The sequence below is a fragment of the Salvia miltiorrhiza genome, chromosome 4 (genome assembly GCF_028751815.1).
Source record: "Salvia miltiorrhiza cultivar Shanhuang (shh) chromosome 4, IMPLAD_Smil_shh, whole genome shotgun sequence".
Classification (NCBI taxonomy): Eukaryota; Viridiplantae; Streptophyta; class Magnoliopsida; order Lamiales; family Lamiaceae; genus Salvia; species Salvia miltiorrhiza.
Genome location: NC_080390.1, coordinates 2,417,677 through 2,431,529, shown reverse-complemented (window position 1 = coordinate 2,431,529; position 13,853 = coordinate 2,417,677). Strand labels below are relative to the sequence as shown.

The 13,853-nt window shown below is 33.4% G+C and overlaps 2 protein-coding genes across 4 annotated transcripts; one reads left to right on the top strand and one right to left on the bottom strand.

Moving 5' to 3' along the window:
• The first annotated feature begins 1,461 nt into the window (after positions 1 to 1,461).
• LOC131022188 (uncharacterized) lies at positions 1,462 to 4,956 on the top strand. Of its 3 annotated transcripts, XM_057951623.1 has the most exons (9): positions 1,462 to 1,614; positions 1,852 to 1,944; positions 2,040 to 2,263; positions 2,582 to 2,699; positions 3,040 to 3,226; positions 3,330 to 3,838; positions 3,918 to 4,054; positions 4,156 to 4,242; positions 4,550 to 4,956. In XM_057951623.1, the coding sequence occupies exons 2-9, from the start codon at positions 1,924 to 1,926 to the stop codon at positions 4,653 to 4,655; spliced, it is 1,389 nt and encodes a 462-aa protein (XP_057807606.1). In that variant the 5' UTR covers positions 1,462 to 1,614; positions 1,852 to 1,923; the 3' UTR covers positions 4,656 to 4,956. The 3 variants fall into 3 exon arrangements, with proteins under 3 accessions (XP_057807606.1, XP_057807605.1, XP_057807607.1); XM_057951622.1 differs by having other exon boundaries at positions 4,156 to 4,862; XM_057951624.1 differs by lacking the exon at positions 1,462 to 1,614 and having other exon boundaries at positions 1,847 to 1,944; positions 2,035 to 2,263; positions 4,156 to 4,595.
• A 1,174-nt stretch (positions 4,957 to 6,130) lies between these two features.
• Positions 6,131 to 10,231, bottom strand: LOC131022187 (protein spt2-like). Its single transcript, XM_057951621.1, has 9 exons — positions 9,987 to 10,231; positions 9,394 to 9,484; positions 9,083 to 9,294; positions 8,625 to 8,742; positions 7,915 to 8,107; positions 7,312 to 7,811; positions 7,097 to 7,233; positions 6,907 to 6,993; positions 6,131 to 6,597 (listed from the first exon to the last, which is right to left on the bottom strand). Exons 2-9 carry the CDS (start codon positions 9,412 to 9,414, stop codon positions 6,492 to 6,494), a joined length of 1,374 nt encoding a protein of 457 aa, XP_057807604.1. The 5' UTR covers positions 9,415 to 9,484; positions 9,987 to 10,231; the 3' UTR covers positions 6,131 to 6,491.
• Between the last annotated feature and the right edge of the window lie 3,622 nt (positions 10,232 to 13,853).

Here is a 13,853-nt window from a genome sequence, read left to right as displayed (position 1 = left end):
AAATATAAGAATGAATGAGAATTGAGAAAAATTGAAATAGAGTGATTATATGCCGCCACGTAGGATAGAGTTTATTTTGGAGTAACTTACATATATTATATAAGTGATACTATTGATTGATTTTTATAGATTTATATATTATTGATTTTTATAAATTTTTTAATAGATGGAGTTTGATTAGAGGTGGAGATTGATTAGAGATATTGAAAAATATAAGAATGAATGAGAATTGAGAAAAATTGAAATAGAGTGATTATATGCCGCCACGTAGGATAGAGTTTATTTTGCTTTTATATATATATAGATTCTAATCAAATTGGTGTGTGTTCATTGAAGAGTCGAAAGATAATCAAATTATTATTCTATCAGACATCAAGCCATTTTTAATAAAAAAAAAAAACAATTTTCTCTCGTGGTTATCTCTAACATTGTTATTTCTAAATTCGAAAATCAATTTAAAGATCTATATTAATGAGACAAAATAATAGCACAAGATGACAAGGCGTTGTGTGTTAGAAAGTTTTTCATGATTGTACCCCAAATACTAAAATTTAGGAATTTGTAATGAAATTTTCGTTCTTATTTTTTTTATTGTAAAATTGCACAAATTTAACTTCCATTTATTATTATTTATTATTTTTTTAAAATATGTTAAAAAAATAAGAATACATAAATCTATAATCTATTTGCATTACATAAATCTTATGAAAATGAGTCTAACATAAATTCAAAACTATATCAATTACTATTTAATAAATTTTTATTAAATAGCTTGCTCATTTTAAGATAAAGGATCGTCTGAATTTAAGATAATTAATTTTATTTAGTTAGGATGTAGTAACAAGTTCTACTTAATTTTTATTCAGAAAATGCTAACATTTATAATATGTAGATGCCAATATGTATTTATTTGAATTTAATGTTGAGAAAATACTATCATTTATTAATAATGACATAAAGTCCTATTAATAATTTTGTAAGTATAAAATAAATAGAGATACAAACTTTTGAGATAATTGGATTATTTTGAGAGTAGTCAACCTAATTACAATTGTACTCCAATAGCTAAAGTGAATCTACATAGACCCGAAAACTTAACTAAAAGAATGGCTTACTATTTCGTAGTTGTCTTAAAAGAACTTGCTGATTTATAATTTTATTCTAAAAAAGGAGTATATAATTTTGGTTATTTCATAACTGTGTTCTCCCTCTATCTTATTATAAATGACTCAAAACTTTTCGACACAAAATTAAGGAGAATATATAAAATAATTAAAAATTATAGGATCTATATATATATTTTTATATTTATTTATAAAAATATGCCATTTATAGTGCCACAGCTCAAATTTAAAATATGTCATTTTTAGAAGAATCAAATGACTTAAAAAGATACGTGTCAAAAATTTAGACTCGAAAAAGAAGAAATGATAAAAATAAATAATCCCAGTAATCCCCACCGCCACGCATAGCGTGGGTTATATAAACTAGTTCCACGCTAATTCTCACCCCTTTCCTTTCCTTTCCTTTCCATCTCTCTCTCCAATCACCGATTCTCACACTACCGCGTCCTCATCTCTGTAGATTTTCTTCGCTCCTCTAGCTCTAATTAAGGTACTCTCTCGAATCCCTAATTCGTTCGATTATTTTGTTGATTGAATCGCTGTTTTTTTTCTTCTTCTCTGACTACCCAGCTCGTGATTATTAGGTTTTAGATCGCTCTAGTGTTTGAAAGCATTCAATTTTGTTTTATGTTGTTTGATGTTTGGTCCATCTAGTAATCAATTTGCAGCAATTAGCAGATCTGATTTTCAAATAAAATTTGAAATCTGTTTATTTTTCTGTGTTCAGGATTGGGGATGCAAGTATTGTGAGTGACCAGAATCTATATTTTCTGCTGTTATCTAGCAATTGATTAGAGCAATGCGAGGGTATGAAAAAGATGTAAGCCACTGATCATCATTTTTTTGGGCAGGAGTATTTTGGGGAACTTTATTCTGAAATTTTTAATTTTTCTAAAAGATTAATTTTAAGTGCAGGAGTACGAAGACTGGGATGAGTATGAGGAAGATGGAGAGGAGCAAGAAGAGGAAGAAGGTGGTGATGATGGTTATGATGAAGTTCATCAGCCCACCCAGGAGGAGTTGGATTATCTTGCTATCAGGCAAAAGTTAAAAGAAAAAATCAGAAAGAAGATGATGAAGGATGCAAGGACTGCAAACCCTAGTTCCCGTGACAAAGTGAATGCATCACGAAAAGACAAGTGAGCTTACCTTGAAAAATTGATTATCTTGTGTTTTGATTTTGTATATTGTAACGAGTAAAGTGCATTTGTGTGTGTGTGTGTATGTATGTTGGTGTTATTTTGCTTTGTAGGTGTATTCGACCAGTTTTCTGTGACTCGCATAGCTTGAGCATTTTGAATCTTTGATTTTTATGCCGAACATTACACTACTAACATAAGCTTTGTTGATGAACCAACAATAATTTTTATGTTAATAGTCGTATTACATATTTATGTTATAGTTGTAATGCATTCAAATCAATTTAAGGTTGATTTTAACAACCTGTTTATTTGCAGCTATGGTTCTTTCTTTGGGCCTTCACAGCCAGTTATTGCTCAGAGGGTAATCCAAGAAAGCAAGTCCTTGTTAGAGAATCCAGAACTGGCAGCAAGATTTTGTAAAACTAGCCATAAGGTACATGCTGAAGTTTTGTCCTTTTTATGTTGGCATTGCTGCAATCAATGCTGCTTTGATGTTGTTTTATTTTCCTATTTTACTTGTTGAACTTTAATATGGGCCGAACATAGATGCATGTTAAGAGCCTGAACAAGTGCCATTTCAAGCTAATGACCAAGAGAGGTGTGGTTGGTTTGCTTTTGGCAAGCATTATCACTACTGTTTGTGGTTCAGTTATCGAGTTGTGCTGCTATTGGATAACTTCTTTTGGGTTGGGGATAGGGGGACGGTGAGGATTGAACCCTAAAACAAATTGGAAACTTGTGATTTTTTCCTCATACCCTGTGTTTATCTGCAGGAGAAGAAGAGCTTTGTTTCAGCTCCTGTCAGTTCAAAACCTCAAGCCAACCGTCCACCAAGTATTAAAAAAAAAGTCGAAATGCTTAAAAATACAAGAGACTATTCATTTCTGTTATCAGAAGATGCTGAGGTTCCATCCTCCACAAAAGGTCCACCCCCAAGAAATGTATCAGCCCCCAAGTCTGGTGTGAGACTGCTCCTCTGTATTTTCTGGTTCGTTGACGCAAATCCTATTGCAATTATATTTTTCTCAAGGGAACTTATACAGGTTTTTTCATGGACTTGAAGATGCACGATCTGCTGAATCTATACCAAGGAGCAGACCGGTGGTGAATGGTCGTGAAAGAGAAGTCTCGAGCGGTCGGGATGGCAGGAAGCCTATGCTTCCATGTAGCCAAAGCAAATCTACAGTTGGGATGGATAAGTTAGCTCAAACTAAGAAGCCATCTACAGAATCTAGGAAACAATTTGGTAACAATAGTGGAAGTGGGCCGAGTGGGCCCGGTCGGCCTCTAGGACCCAAAGTCGCACCTGCTAGAAGTTCGGTGCCTACTACAGCAAAGTTGACCCAACCTGTTACAAAAAATGTTATTTCTGGTGTACGTAGACCAACTTCTTCACCTCTCCAACCTGTTGCACGTAGACCTACTCCATCAAATTTGCAATCTGGCAATAATAGACCTACTCCTTCGCATGGTCAGCCTTCGACTTTGAGAAGACCTGTACAAAAAGACTATCATGAGACTAGTAAGCCCAAGGTTATTAGTAGACAGTCATTGCCTTCCTCTAAGGTTCAGGTATGAGCTGTTAGGTCAGTTACAAATTAATTTTGCTTTATTGAGTATTTTTGTAAGGTTTATGTTATGGTCTTTGCAGTTGAAGAGATCGCCTCCAAGACACCCACCACGTGCTACTTTACGGGATGAACGACCAAAGGCAAAACCTAAGAGGCAGCTGCGAGATGATGATTCCGACGATGATAATGCCATAAATATGATCAGAAAAATGTTTGGGTAATTAAACATTTTTTGACTGCCATCTTTTTCCTAGTAATTCTATTTCAGAGGGAAACCTTTCCTTATTATTCGTATTGAAGACTGCCATTGTTTTACAGTTACAATCCCAATAAGTTTCGAGATGATGATGACACTGCTGATATGGAGGCCAATTTTGATGATATTATGAGAGAGGAGAAACGAAGGTCTGTGAGATGCACCGAGTTTTTAGTTTGGTTCATTAATATACACTGGTTCATTTTCTTTTTACATTTTTCATGTGATGGTGTTATCATATACATCATCTTTAATCATGTAGGAAATTCAGACCCATATTCTTTACTATATCCAAGATGTTAAATGATTGTTCTTTATTCCTCTTATTCTTTCCACTATTTTGAGACGAATATTTGTATATCTTTGATGTTAATCTGAGTATGTTGTTTTGGTCTGGGCACCCAGCTGTCTCTCTTGAATTTGAACTCTGTTGACATGTTATGTTTGGTGGTCCAGTGCAAGAATTGCGAAACAGGAGGATGAGGAACAACTCCGGCTGATTGAAGAGGAAGAAAGAAGGGAAAGGTTGCGGCAGGCGAAGAAGCGCAAGATGAGCCATTAAAGAGTGGGGACATCGTAAATAGATAGAGATGACATAAAGATATATGGATCGAAGTTTGTTATGGTTCAATTGCTCTTTGCTTTGGTGGCTACATGAATACTTGTCTGACCCATCAAACTCTAGGGGACTTGTTATGAAATAGTTATCATTCATTCGATTTGGATTCTTTATTTTCCTTCCTTTTTAAGGCAAATCCGGAGTTCATCATATAGAGATTGCCTTCTCTTTTTTTTTTTTTGGATAACTTGGTGTGGTGAAAGCCAATTGACTTTCCTCTGCTTTTAATCAGAAGGAACGAGTAGTAGGAATTGTCTATTTTTTTTTCATATATAATAGTGGTAATGAGTTGCCGTAATTATGAATTTTTATCTATTATTTCTTTTGTCTCACTTTAATATATTTGTTTTTCTTTTTGGGACGTTTCACTATATTAGGCTCGTTTTTTTATTTTGAATTAAAAAAAATGTACTTAATTAGTGTAGATTGTATCACTTTTCTCCTAAAAAATAAATTTTTTAACTTCTGTTCTTAAAAGAAGTGAGCTTATTATAATAGATGGAGGTATAATTTTTTTAGGTGCAGTTTTTGGAGCTGAGAAGTATAAAAAATTACTATTGTTTGATATATATGCGGTTTCTTGAAATTAGATGTATAAAGGGTGTTACATATTTGTACATTTGACAATTTTCAGACGATAATTAATTTAATAATATGTCAACTTTTATAGGTTTTATCAATTCTCTACAATGTTAACACTATTTATTATGGAGGTAGTAAGAGCACCTACATCGATGAGACATATTAGTCGACTGAAGTTAGACTTGACGATAAGCCTCCCGATGCAGGTGGTGATGACTCAAAGGCACGGTACATTGAGCCTGACTCATCGGTCGAAAAATGAGACGTGTATACGTAAAATTAAATAATAAAAAAATTTGAAAATGAGGCGTGCCTATTTAAAATTAAATAAAATTTCCCAAGATCACTTGCTGTTCCAGAATGGTATTTTTCTTTTTTAAATAATCTTTTTACTTTTTTCCCCCTTAACCACGAACAAGTTACGTCCATCAAGTTCCACTTCAACAATTGGAGTATCATGGATAGATTAGATCGAAGAGTTTCACGATTGACAGCCTTTTTTGAGAAAATCTTGACCAATCCAGCCGTTTCAGGCCTCTCACTGCTTCCCCCTTCCTTACCTCCGCCGAAAGTTTCAAACTAGTAAGGAGTCGCGCAATCTCCTCTGCATCCATAGTAGAATACGGCAAAGATAACCACTGCCCTACGGCCAGGGGACAACGACGAGAGCAGAGAACTACGCTCCCAAAAACTCTAGCCGCCTAGGTTTAGCAGAGCGATACAAAAAATAAATTTCAAATATGAAACACACATTATACATCTAATTTCAAAAAACTGCATACATATCAAACAAATATAATCTATCATTATTTATACTAAATATTAGTAATTCATAATTACGGCAACACATTATAACTATTATAAATGATTATAAAAAGAATATAGATAATTCCTAGCTGTCCTCGCTCCTTCCGATTAAAAGCAGAGGAGAGTCAATTGGCTTTCACCACACCAAGTTACCCAAAAAAAAGAGAGAAGGCAATCTCTGTATGATGAACTGCGGATTTGTCTTAAAAAGGAAGGAAAATAAAGAATCCAAATTGAATGAATGATAACTATGTCATAACAAGTCCCCTAGAGTTTGATGGGTCAGACAAGTATTCATGTAGGCACCAAAGCAAGGAGCAATTGAACCATAGCAAACTTCGATCCATATATCTCTATGTCATCTCTATCTATTTACGATGTCCCCACTCTTTAATGGCTCATCTTGCGCTTCTTTGCCTGCCGCATCCTTTCCCTCCTTTCTTCCTCTTCAATCAGCCGGAGTTGTTCCTCATCCTCCTGTTTCGCAATTCTTGCACTGGACCACCAAACATAACATGTCAACAGAGTTCAAATTCAAAGCTGCTTCTTCAAAAGAAGAAAGACCAAAACAACATACTCAGATTAACATCAAAGATACACAAATATCAGTCTCAAAATAGTGGAAAGAATAAGAGTAATAAAGAAACAATCATTTAACTTCTCGTATATAGTAAAGAATATGGATCTGAATTTCCTACATGATTAAAGATGATGTATATGATAATACCATCACATGAAAAAAGTGAAAAGAAAATGAACCAGTGCATTAATTAACCAAACTAAAAACTCAGTGCATCTCACAGACCTTCGTTTCTCCTCTCTCATAATATCATCAAAATTGGCCTCCATATCGGCAGTGTCATCATCATCTCGAAACTTATTGGGGTTATAACTGTAAAACAATGGCAGTCTTCAATACTTGAATAATAAGGAAAGGCTTCCCTCTGAAAGAGAATTACTAGGAAAAAAATACCAGTCAAAAAATGTTTAATTACCCGAACATTTTTCTGATCAAATTTATGGCATTATCATCGTCGGAATCATCATCACGCAGCTGCCTCTTAGGTTTTGCCTTTGGTCGTTCATCCCGCAAAGTAGCACGTGGTGGGTGTCTTGGAGGCGATCTCTTCAACTGCAAAGACCATAACATAAACCTTACAAAATACTCAATAAAGCAAAATTAATTTGTAACTGACCTAACAGCTCATACCTGAACCTTAGAGGAAGGCAATGACTGTTTACTAATAACCTTAGGCTTACTAGTCTCATGATAGTCTTTTTGTACAGGTCTTCTCAAAGTCGAAGGCTGACCATGCGAAGGAGTAGGTCTATTATTGCCAGAATGCAAATTTGATGGAGTAGGTCTACGTGAAACAGGTTGGAGAGGTGAAGAAGTTGGTCTACGTACACCAGAAATAACATTTTTTGTAACAGGTTGGGTCAACTTCGCTGTAGTAGGCACCGAACTTCTAGCAGGCGCAACTTTGGGTCCTAGAGGCCGACCTGGCCCACTTCCACTATTGTTACCAAATTGTTTCCTTGATTCTGTAGATGGCTTCTTAGTTTGAGCTAACTTATCCATCCCAACTTTAGATTTGCTTTGGCTACATGGAAGCGTAGGCTTCCTGCCATCCCGACCGTTCGAGACTTCTCTTCCACGGCCATTCACCACCGGTCTGCTCCTTGGCATAGGTTCGGCAGATCGTGCATCTTCAAGTCCATGAAAAAACCTGTATAAGTTCCCTTGAGAAAAATATAATTGCAATAGGATTTGCGTCAACGAACCAGAAAATACAGAGGAGCAGTCTCACACCAGACTTGGGGGCTGATACATTTCTTGGGGGTGGACCTTTTGTGGAGGCTGGAACCTCAGCATCTTCTGATAACAGAAATGAATAGTCTCTTGTATTTTTAAGCATTTCGGCTTTTTTTTTAATACTTGGCGGACGGTTGGCTTGAGATTTTGAACTGACAGGAGCTGAAACTGAAACAGAGCTCTTCTTCTCCTGCAGATAAACACAGGGTATGAGGAAAAAAATCACAAGTTTCCAATTTTTTTAGATGCAACTAAAAGATTATTAAATGAAACAGGCTGTGATATTTCTTGTATAGGCACGTCTTCAGGTTTTTCAAAACTTGCAAGTTCAACGGAGCCGAGTAAAATAATACGAGGCTTAAGTCATCCTATGTCCCTTTGGTTACATCCAAGCAGTGAACCTCCTCTGCGTAAAGAGAATGGTCTATGGTTCAATCCTCACCGTCCCCACACCCCCCAATTAAAAAAAGTCATCCAATAGCAGCACAACTCGATAACTGAACCACAAACAGTAGTGTTGATGCTTGCCAAAAGCAATATTGAACCAACCATGCCTCTCTTGGTCATTAGCTTGAAATGGCAGTTGCTTAGGCTCATAACATGCATCTATGTTCGGCCCATATTAATGCTCAACAAGTAAAAGAGGAAAATATAAAAACATCAAAGCAGCAATGCCAAGATAAAAAGGACAAAACTTTAGCAGGTACCTTATGGCTAGTTTTACAAATCCTTGCTGCCAGTTCTGGATTCTCCAACAAGGACTTGCTTTCTTGGATTACCCTCTGAGCAATAACTGGCTGTGAAGGCCCAAAGAAAGAACCATAGCTGCAAATAAACAGGTTAATAAAATTAACCTTAAAATTGATTTGAATGCATTAGAACTAAAACATAAATATACAATGCGACTATTAACATAATGCTTGTTGTTCATCAACAAAGCTTATGTTATATAGTAGTGCAATGTGCAGCATAAAAATCAAAGATTTAAAATGCTCAAGAACCCAAAATCATGTGAGTCACAGAAAACTGGTCGAATACACCTACAAAGCAAAATAACACCAACACACACACACACACACACACACACACACACACAAATGCACTTTACTCGTTGCAATATCCAAAATCAAAACACAAGACAATCACTTTTTCAAGGTAAGCTCACTTGTCTTTACGTGATGCATTCACTTTGTCACGGGAACTAGGGTTTGCAGTCCTTGTATCCTTCATCATCTTCTTTCTGAATTTTTCTTTTAACTTTTGCCTGATAGCAAGATAATCCAACTCCTCCTGGGTGGGCTGATGAACTTCATCATCACCTTCTTCCACTTCTTGCTCCTCTCCATCTTCCTCATACTCATCCCAATCTTCATACTCCTGCAATTAAAAAATATTTTTTTAGAAAAATTAAAAATCTCAGAATAAAGTTCCCCAAAATACTCCAGCCCAAAAAATTTAAGACGATGAGTGGCTTACATCTTTTTCATACCCTCGCATTGCTCTAAAGTATTGCTAGATAACAGCAGAAAATATGGATTCTGGTCTCACAGGACTTGAATCCCCAATCCTGAACACAGAAAAATAACATATTTCAAATTTTATTGAAACTCAGATCTGCATATTGCTGCAAATTGATTACCAGATGGACCAAACATCAAACAACATAACCAATAAGAAGCTCTGTTTAATGTAGCACAAGTAACATCCAACAATTTGCAGATAAAGGTACAATCCTATTCCTAACATCGAAATGATAATATCAAACCCAATTGACATTTCAAGAGACGTAAAGGAGATGAGACTCGATCAGAAATTGTCTTCAGATCTTCGTCTGCCTCGTAAATGCAGATGATATCAAATTCAATAGAACAAGAGAATAATGAAATATAACATCAATCCACCAACGGTCTCACGACTCACGGATTCATATCACAATTCATAAATCAAAATTGGAATTTCTCTCGGATACAATTGTCAATTGCACAGAAATTCGACAACACGAGTCCACGACAATGAAAATCCGAATTCGAACCTAGGTCGGCGGCGACGGGAGGTGGGCGCTAGTTTACCTGGTATCTGCTGCTCTGCAGAGGCGGCGCCCACGCGAAAGAGAAAGTCCAGAGATGAGGCTGCAGGATGCTAGGCAGTGGGCGACGAGGCGCGGCGGCGAGCGCTTGGGCAGGGGGAGGCGGGGTGCGAGAGAGCAGGAGAACTTGAGATGAACAGCGGCTGTAGAAACAAGAAGAGTGACTGCAATTTTCATTTTCCTTTTTCATTCTTCATTCTTCATTCTCATCGGGAGTTTACTCGCCTCGTTGATAAGATATATAATTGAGTATATTTAATATTAATCATCATTTTAATGAAATAAAAATTAAGTAAAATTAATTTATATGATAAAAAATAATTAAGAATTTTAATTTTAAAATTTTAATTCATCAAATTAAATAAAAAATTAATCTTACTATTTTTATCTATAAAAACTAATTATTCAAAGTAAACGTCTTATATAATCATGCATAATTGAGTATAGTAGGATTTTTTTCAATGTCACTCTTTTAATGAAATAAGAATCAAATAAAATTAAATTATATAATAGAAATAATTAAGGACCTTGAGATATTCAAAAATTTTACATACATAAGTATAAAAAAATTATTGTGTATGGCTCAAATAATTATAGTAAAGCTAATTAAAAATGCAAATAAAATAATTATTAGTAATATTTTAAAGTACATATTTCTGTTTCATAAAAGTATACTATTTATTACTACTATCTTTTTTTGTTATTTTTGGGCATGAACCCATCTCTATAGCCCATCATTTTTTTTAATTACAAGAGTTATTTGAATAATTAATTATGCAATATGTACGCAGGCGAGACCTCACCACCACCCAAACGGTGGAAAAACATCACCGCATGCAAGCGAAAAACGCCCTGCGTGTGGGACCTCAACACTAAATAATAAGTACAACATTGCACGCAGGTGTGAATACAATATCACTTAAAGTTGTCAATTTTCTCCCCTTACACTATATTCATCTAATATTTATTAAAAGAGTTAATTGCCCATAAAATACTAAACTTTCATCCAATTCTGGTTTTGCACACAAACTTTAAACTGTGGCGTGATAATTACTAAACTTTTGATTTTATCTGATTTTGCTACTAATCCAAATTTCGGCCAAATTCTAGGCTAATATGGCGTGCCAATATTTGATGTGGCGTATTTATTCTTGTGTGACAATAAGTTGGCAAAATAATATTTTTTATTTAATTTTTTATTAATATAAAATAATACAAAGAAAATAACCCATATCATCAATAACTTAATATATCAAATCAAATAATAGTACTTTTTTTAGTTGAATTAATTAATTGAATAAATTTAATAATGGTAAGGAAATTCCAAGAAAAATTTCAAGAAAGTAAATTTAGGTCGTTGAAATAAGAAGCATTGGATGAAATTGTGTTTAAGGGATGAATCCCCTTATTTTTGGCGCCCAAAAAGTCAAACGAGTTGATTAATTTAATTTGTATTGTATGTTATTTGCATGAAAAAAATTCAAAGAAAGCAAATTTAAGTTATTTTCTTTGTTTCTTTTTTTATTTTTTAATTTGATTTGATATATTAATTTATTGATAATTAAAATATTTTTTGGTTGATACACTTACATCCGAAGAATCTCCTTACTATTATTGAATTAATTCAATTGAAAAAAATATTATTATTTGAGTTGATATATTAAGTCACTGACAATTTGAGTTATTTGCTTTTTGTTCTTTTTTATTAATAAAAAATTAAATAAAAAATATTATTTTGCCAACTAATTGTCACGCAAGAATATATACGCCACGTCAAATATTGACAGGCCATATTAGCCTGAAATTTGGCCGGAATTTGAATTAGTAGCAAAATTAGATAAAATTAAAAATTTAGTAATTATCACGTCACAGTTCAAAGTTTGTATGCAAAACCAAAATTAGATGAAAGTTCAATATTTTATGGACAATTAACCCTTATTAAAACTCATATCAAACAGACGAAGCATACTATTCCGGAACGAGGGGAGTATTAATTACTAATAACATACATAGGCATAAATGTATTCCAAAACTGTAACCTAATAATTGAGTGATTAATATTTGAAGTAGAAATTTTCGAGTTCGGGTTAATCGTGATGTGAATATTAAAATTTATATTTATCCGATTAAAAGAATAAGAAAAAGAAAAACCTAGAAATTCAGACCAACCTGAGTTTGAATATAACCAAGTCATTTATTTATTGTTCCAAACAGGTTAAGGTCGGGCCATTTCATACAACGTTTGATGGGCTCAAGAAAACATACGGTTTGGAAAAGCCCATAGTTACACCACCCATTTCTTCTTTTAAATCAGTGGGTTTAAGATGGGTAAGCCCAACCCAACAGTTTCATATATGTACTACTTAATAACTTATGCATAGACTAGGTTTTCCACAAAGTATAATTTGTCAAAATAAATATCGATCAAAAAAATTTGTCAAAATATATAAACAGGGATTTAATAGCTGGATTTAACACAAGGTTTGTATTGTTTTGTAACTTTTACATGCTTTTTCAATCCTTCCAATTAACAACCCACTTAATTATTCATTTTTTTTTATCGCATAACGCAATAATATTTCTTATTTTATTAAAAAAAACAGAAATGATTTCGATTTTTCATTAAATATATAATATAATAGGGATTTTTGGCAAATAAAATTACGTGCCTAACTACAGATAACACGTTATTCCACAACAAAAGAATAATGAAATGTAAAAGGAATGAAAAAATTAAATATATAAAATTATTTATGGCGAGTCAAAGTTTAGCTTTAAGGAAGACTATGAATATTGGGTGAAACTTATAAATATTAATAGTATAATATTATCAACATTCAACCCAAAATTGTTATAATCAACGTCTTCTCCAACACACCACAACACATCCCCAGTATATCACACCACAAGGTCCACAACACATCCGAATGCATGGGGTGCAGTATATCATTTCAATTAATCCTAATTGTAATTGATAAATCATAATTAAGATTTAATAATACTATTAGTATTGTTTTTTTGACCAAACTTCTCTTGGTATTGATAAACTCTAAATATTATTCTTTCCGTTCCATTATAAATGTCTCACTTTTCATAATGAAATGTCACATTACAAATGTTCAAATTTTTTTGACAATATATTCTCTCTCTATACCTAATACTTAAATAATTTTTCTAATTCATTTTTTCTATTCTCTATACATTTTTTAATCTTCGTATCTAAAAGTAATGGGATATTTATAATAGGATGGAGAGAATACAATTTAATAAGGATAAATGCACAAAAAGTTTTTTTTTATATGACCAGTGGAGCAGCATCAAATATACCATATTATTAAAAATATATTTAAAAAATCATATTTGTTTGAACAAATTAATTAAACAACCAACAGACTTCGTAGAGACTAGTGAGAATATAGCAAAGTAATGTTGATCGTTAATGAATTAGTTATAAATTGTAAGAATAAAACTAAAAGCAAACCGTATGAATTTATAAGGGTAATTGCACCAAAATACATAAATTTTAGTCATTTTTTTATTTTACACGCGAATTTTCAAAATTATATTTTGAATTATAAACTTTGCAACTAATTTAATTTTTTCATAAAATTCGATTACAACGTCCTAAAATCCGATGTGTCATTTAACATGCCACACATATATGCACATGTATTAGTACTAATTAAACTACACCGTATTGCTGCTAAACGATGTCATTTTGACGTATTTATTCAAATTAATCTTCTAATTATTACATTATACTAATGGGGACGAAATAGAATTATGGAAAAATTGAACGAATTGCAAAGTTCATGATTTAAGATGTACATAAATTGAAAAAGTGAGTGTA

Excerpts from the sequence above, each read along its gene's own strand:
- LOC131022188 (XM_057951622.1), top strand. The coding sequence starts at position 1,924 with ATGCGAGGGTATGAAAAAGAT. Across the intron at positions 2,264-2,581 it reads AATGCATCACGAAAAGACAA|CTATGGTTCTTTCTTTGGGC; the intron begins GTGAGCTTACCT and ends GTTTATTTGCAG. Across the intron at positions 3,839-3,917 it reads TGCCTTCCTCTAAGGTTCAG|TTGAAGAGATCGCCTCCAAG; the intron begins GTATGAGCTGTT and ends TGGTCTTTGCAG.
- LOC131022187 (XM_057951621.1), bottom strand. The coding sequence starts at position 9,414 with ATGCGAGGGTATGAAAAAGAT. Across the intron at positions 7,812-7,914 it reads TGTATCAGCCCCCAAGTCTG|ATGCACGATCTGCCGAACCT; the intron begins GTGTGAGACTGC and ends ATGGACTTGAAG. Across the intron at positions 6,598-6,906 it reads ATGAGAGAGGAGAAACGAAG|TGCAAGAATTGCGAAACAGG; the intron begins GTCTGTGAGATG and ends TTGGTGGTCCAG.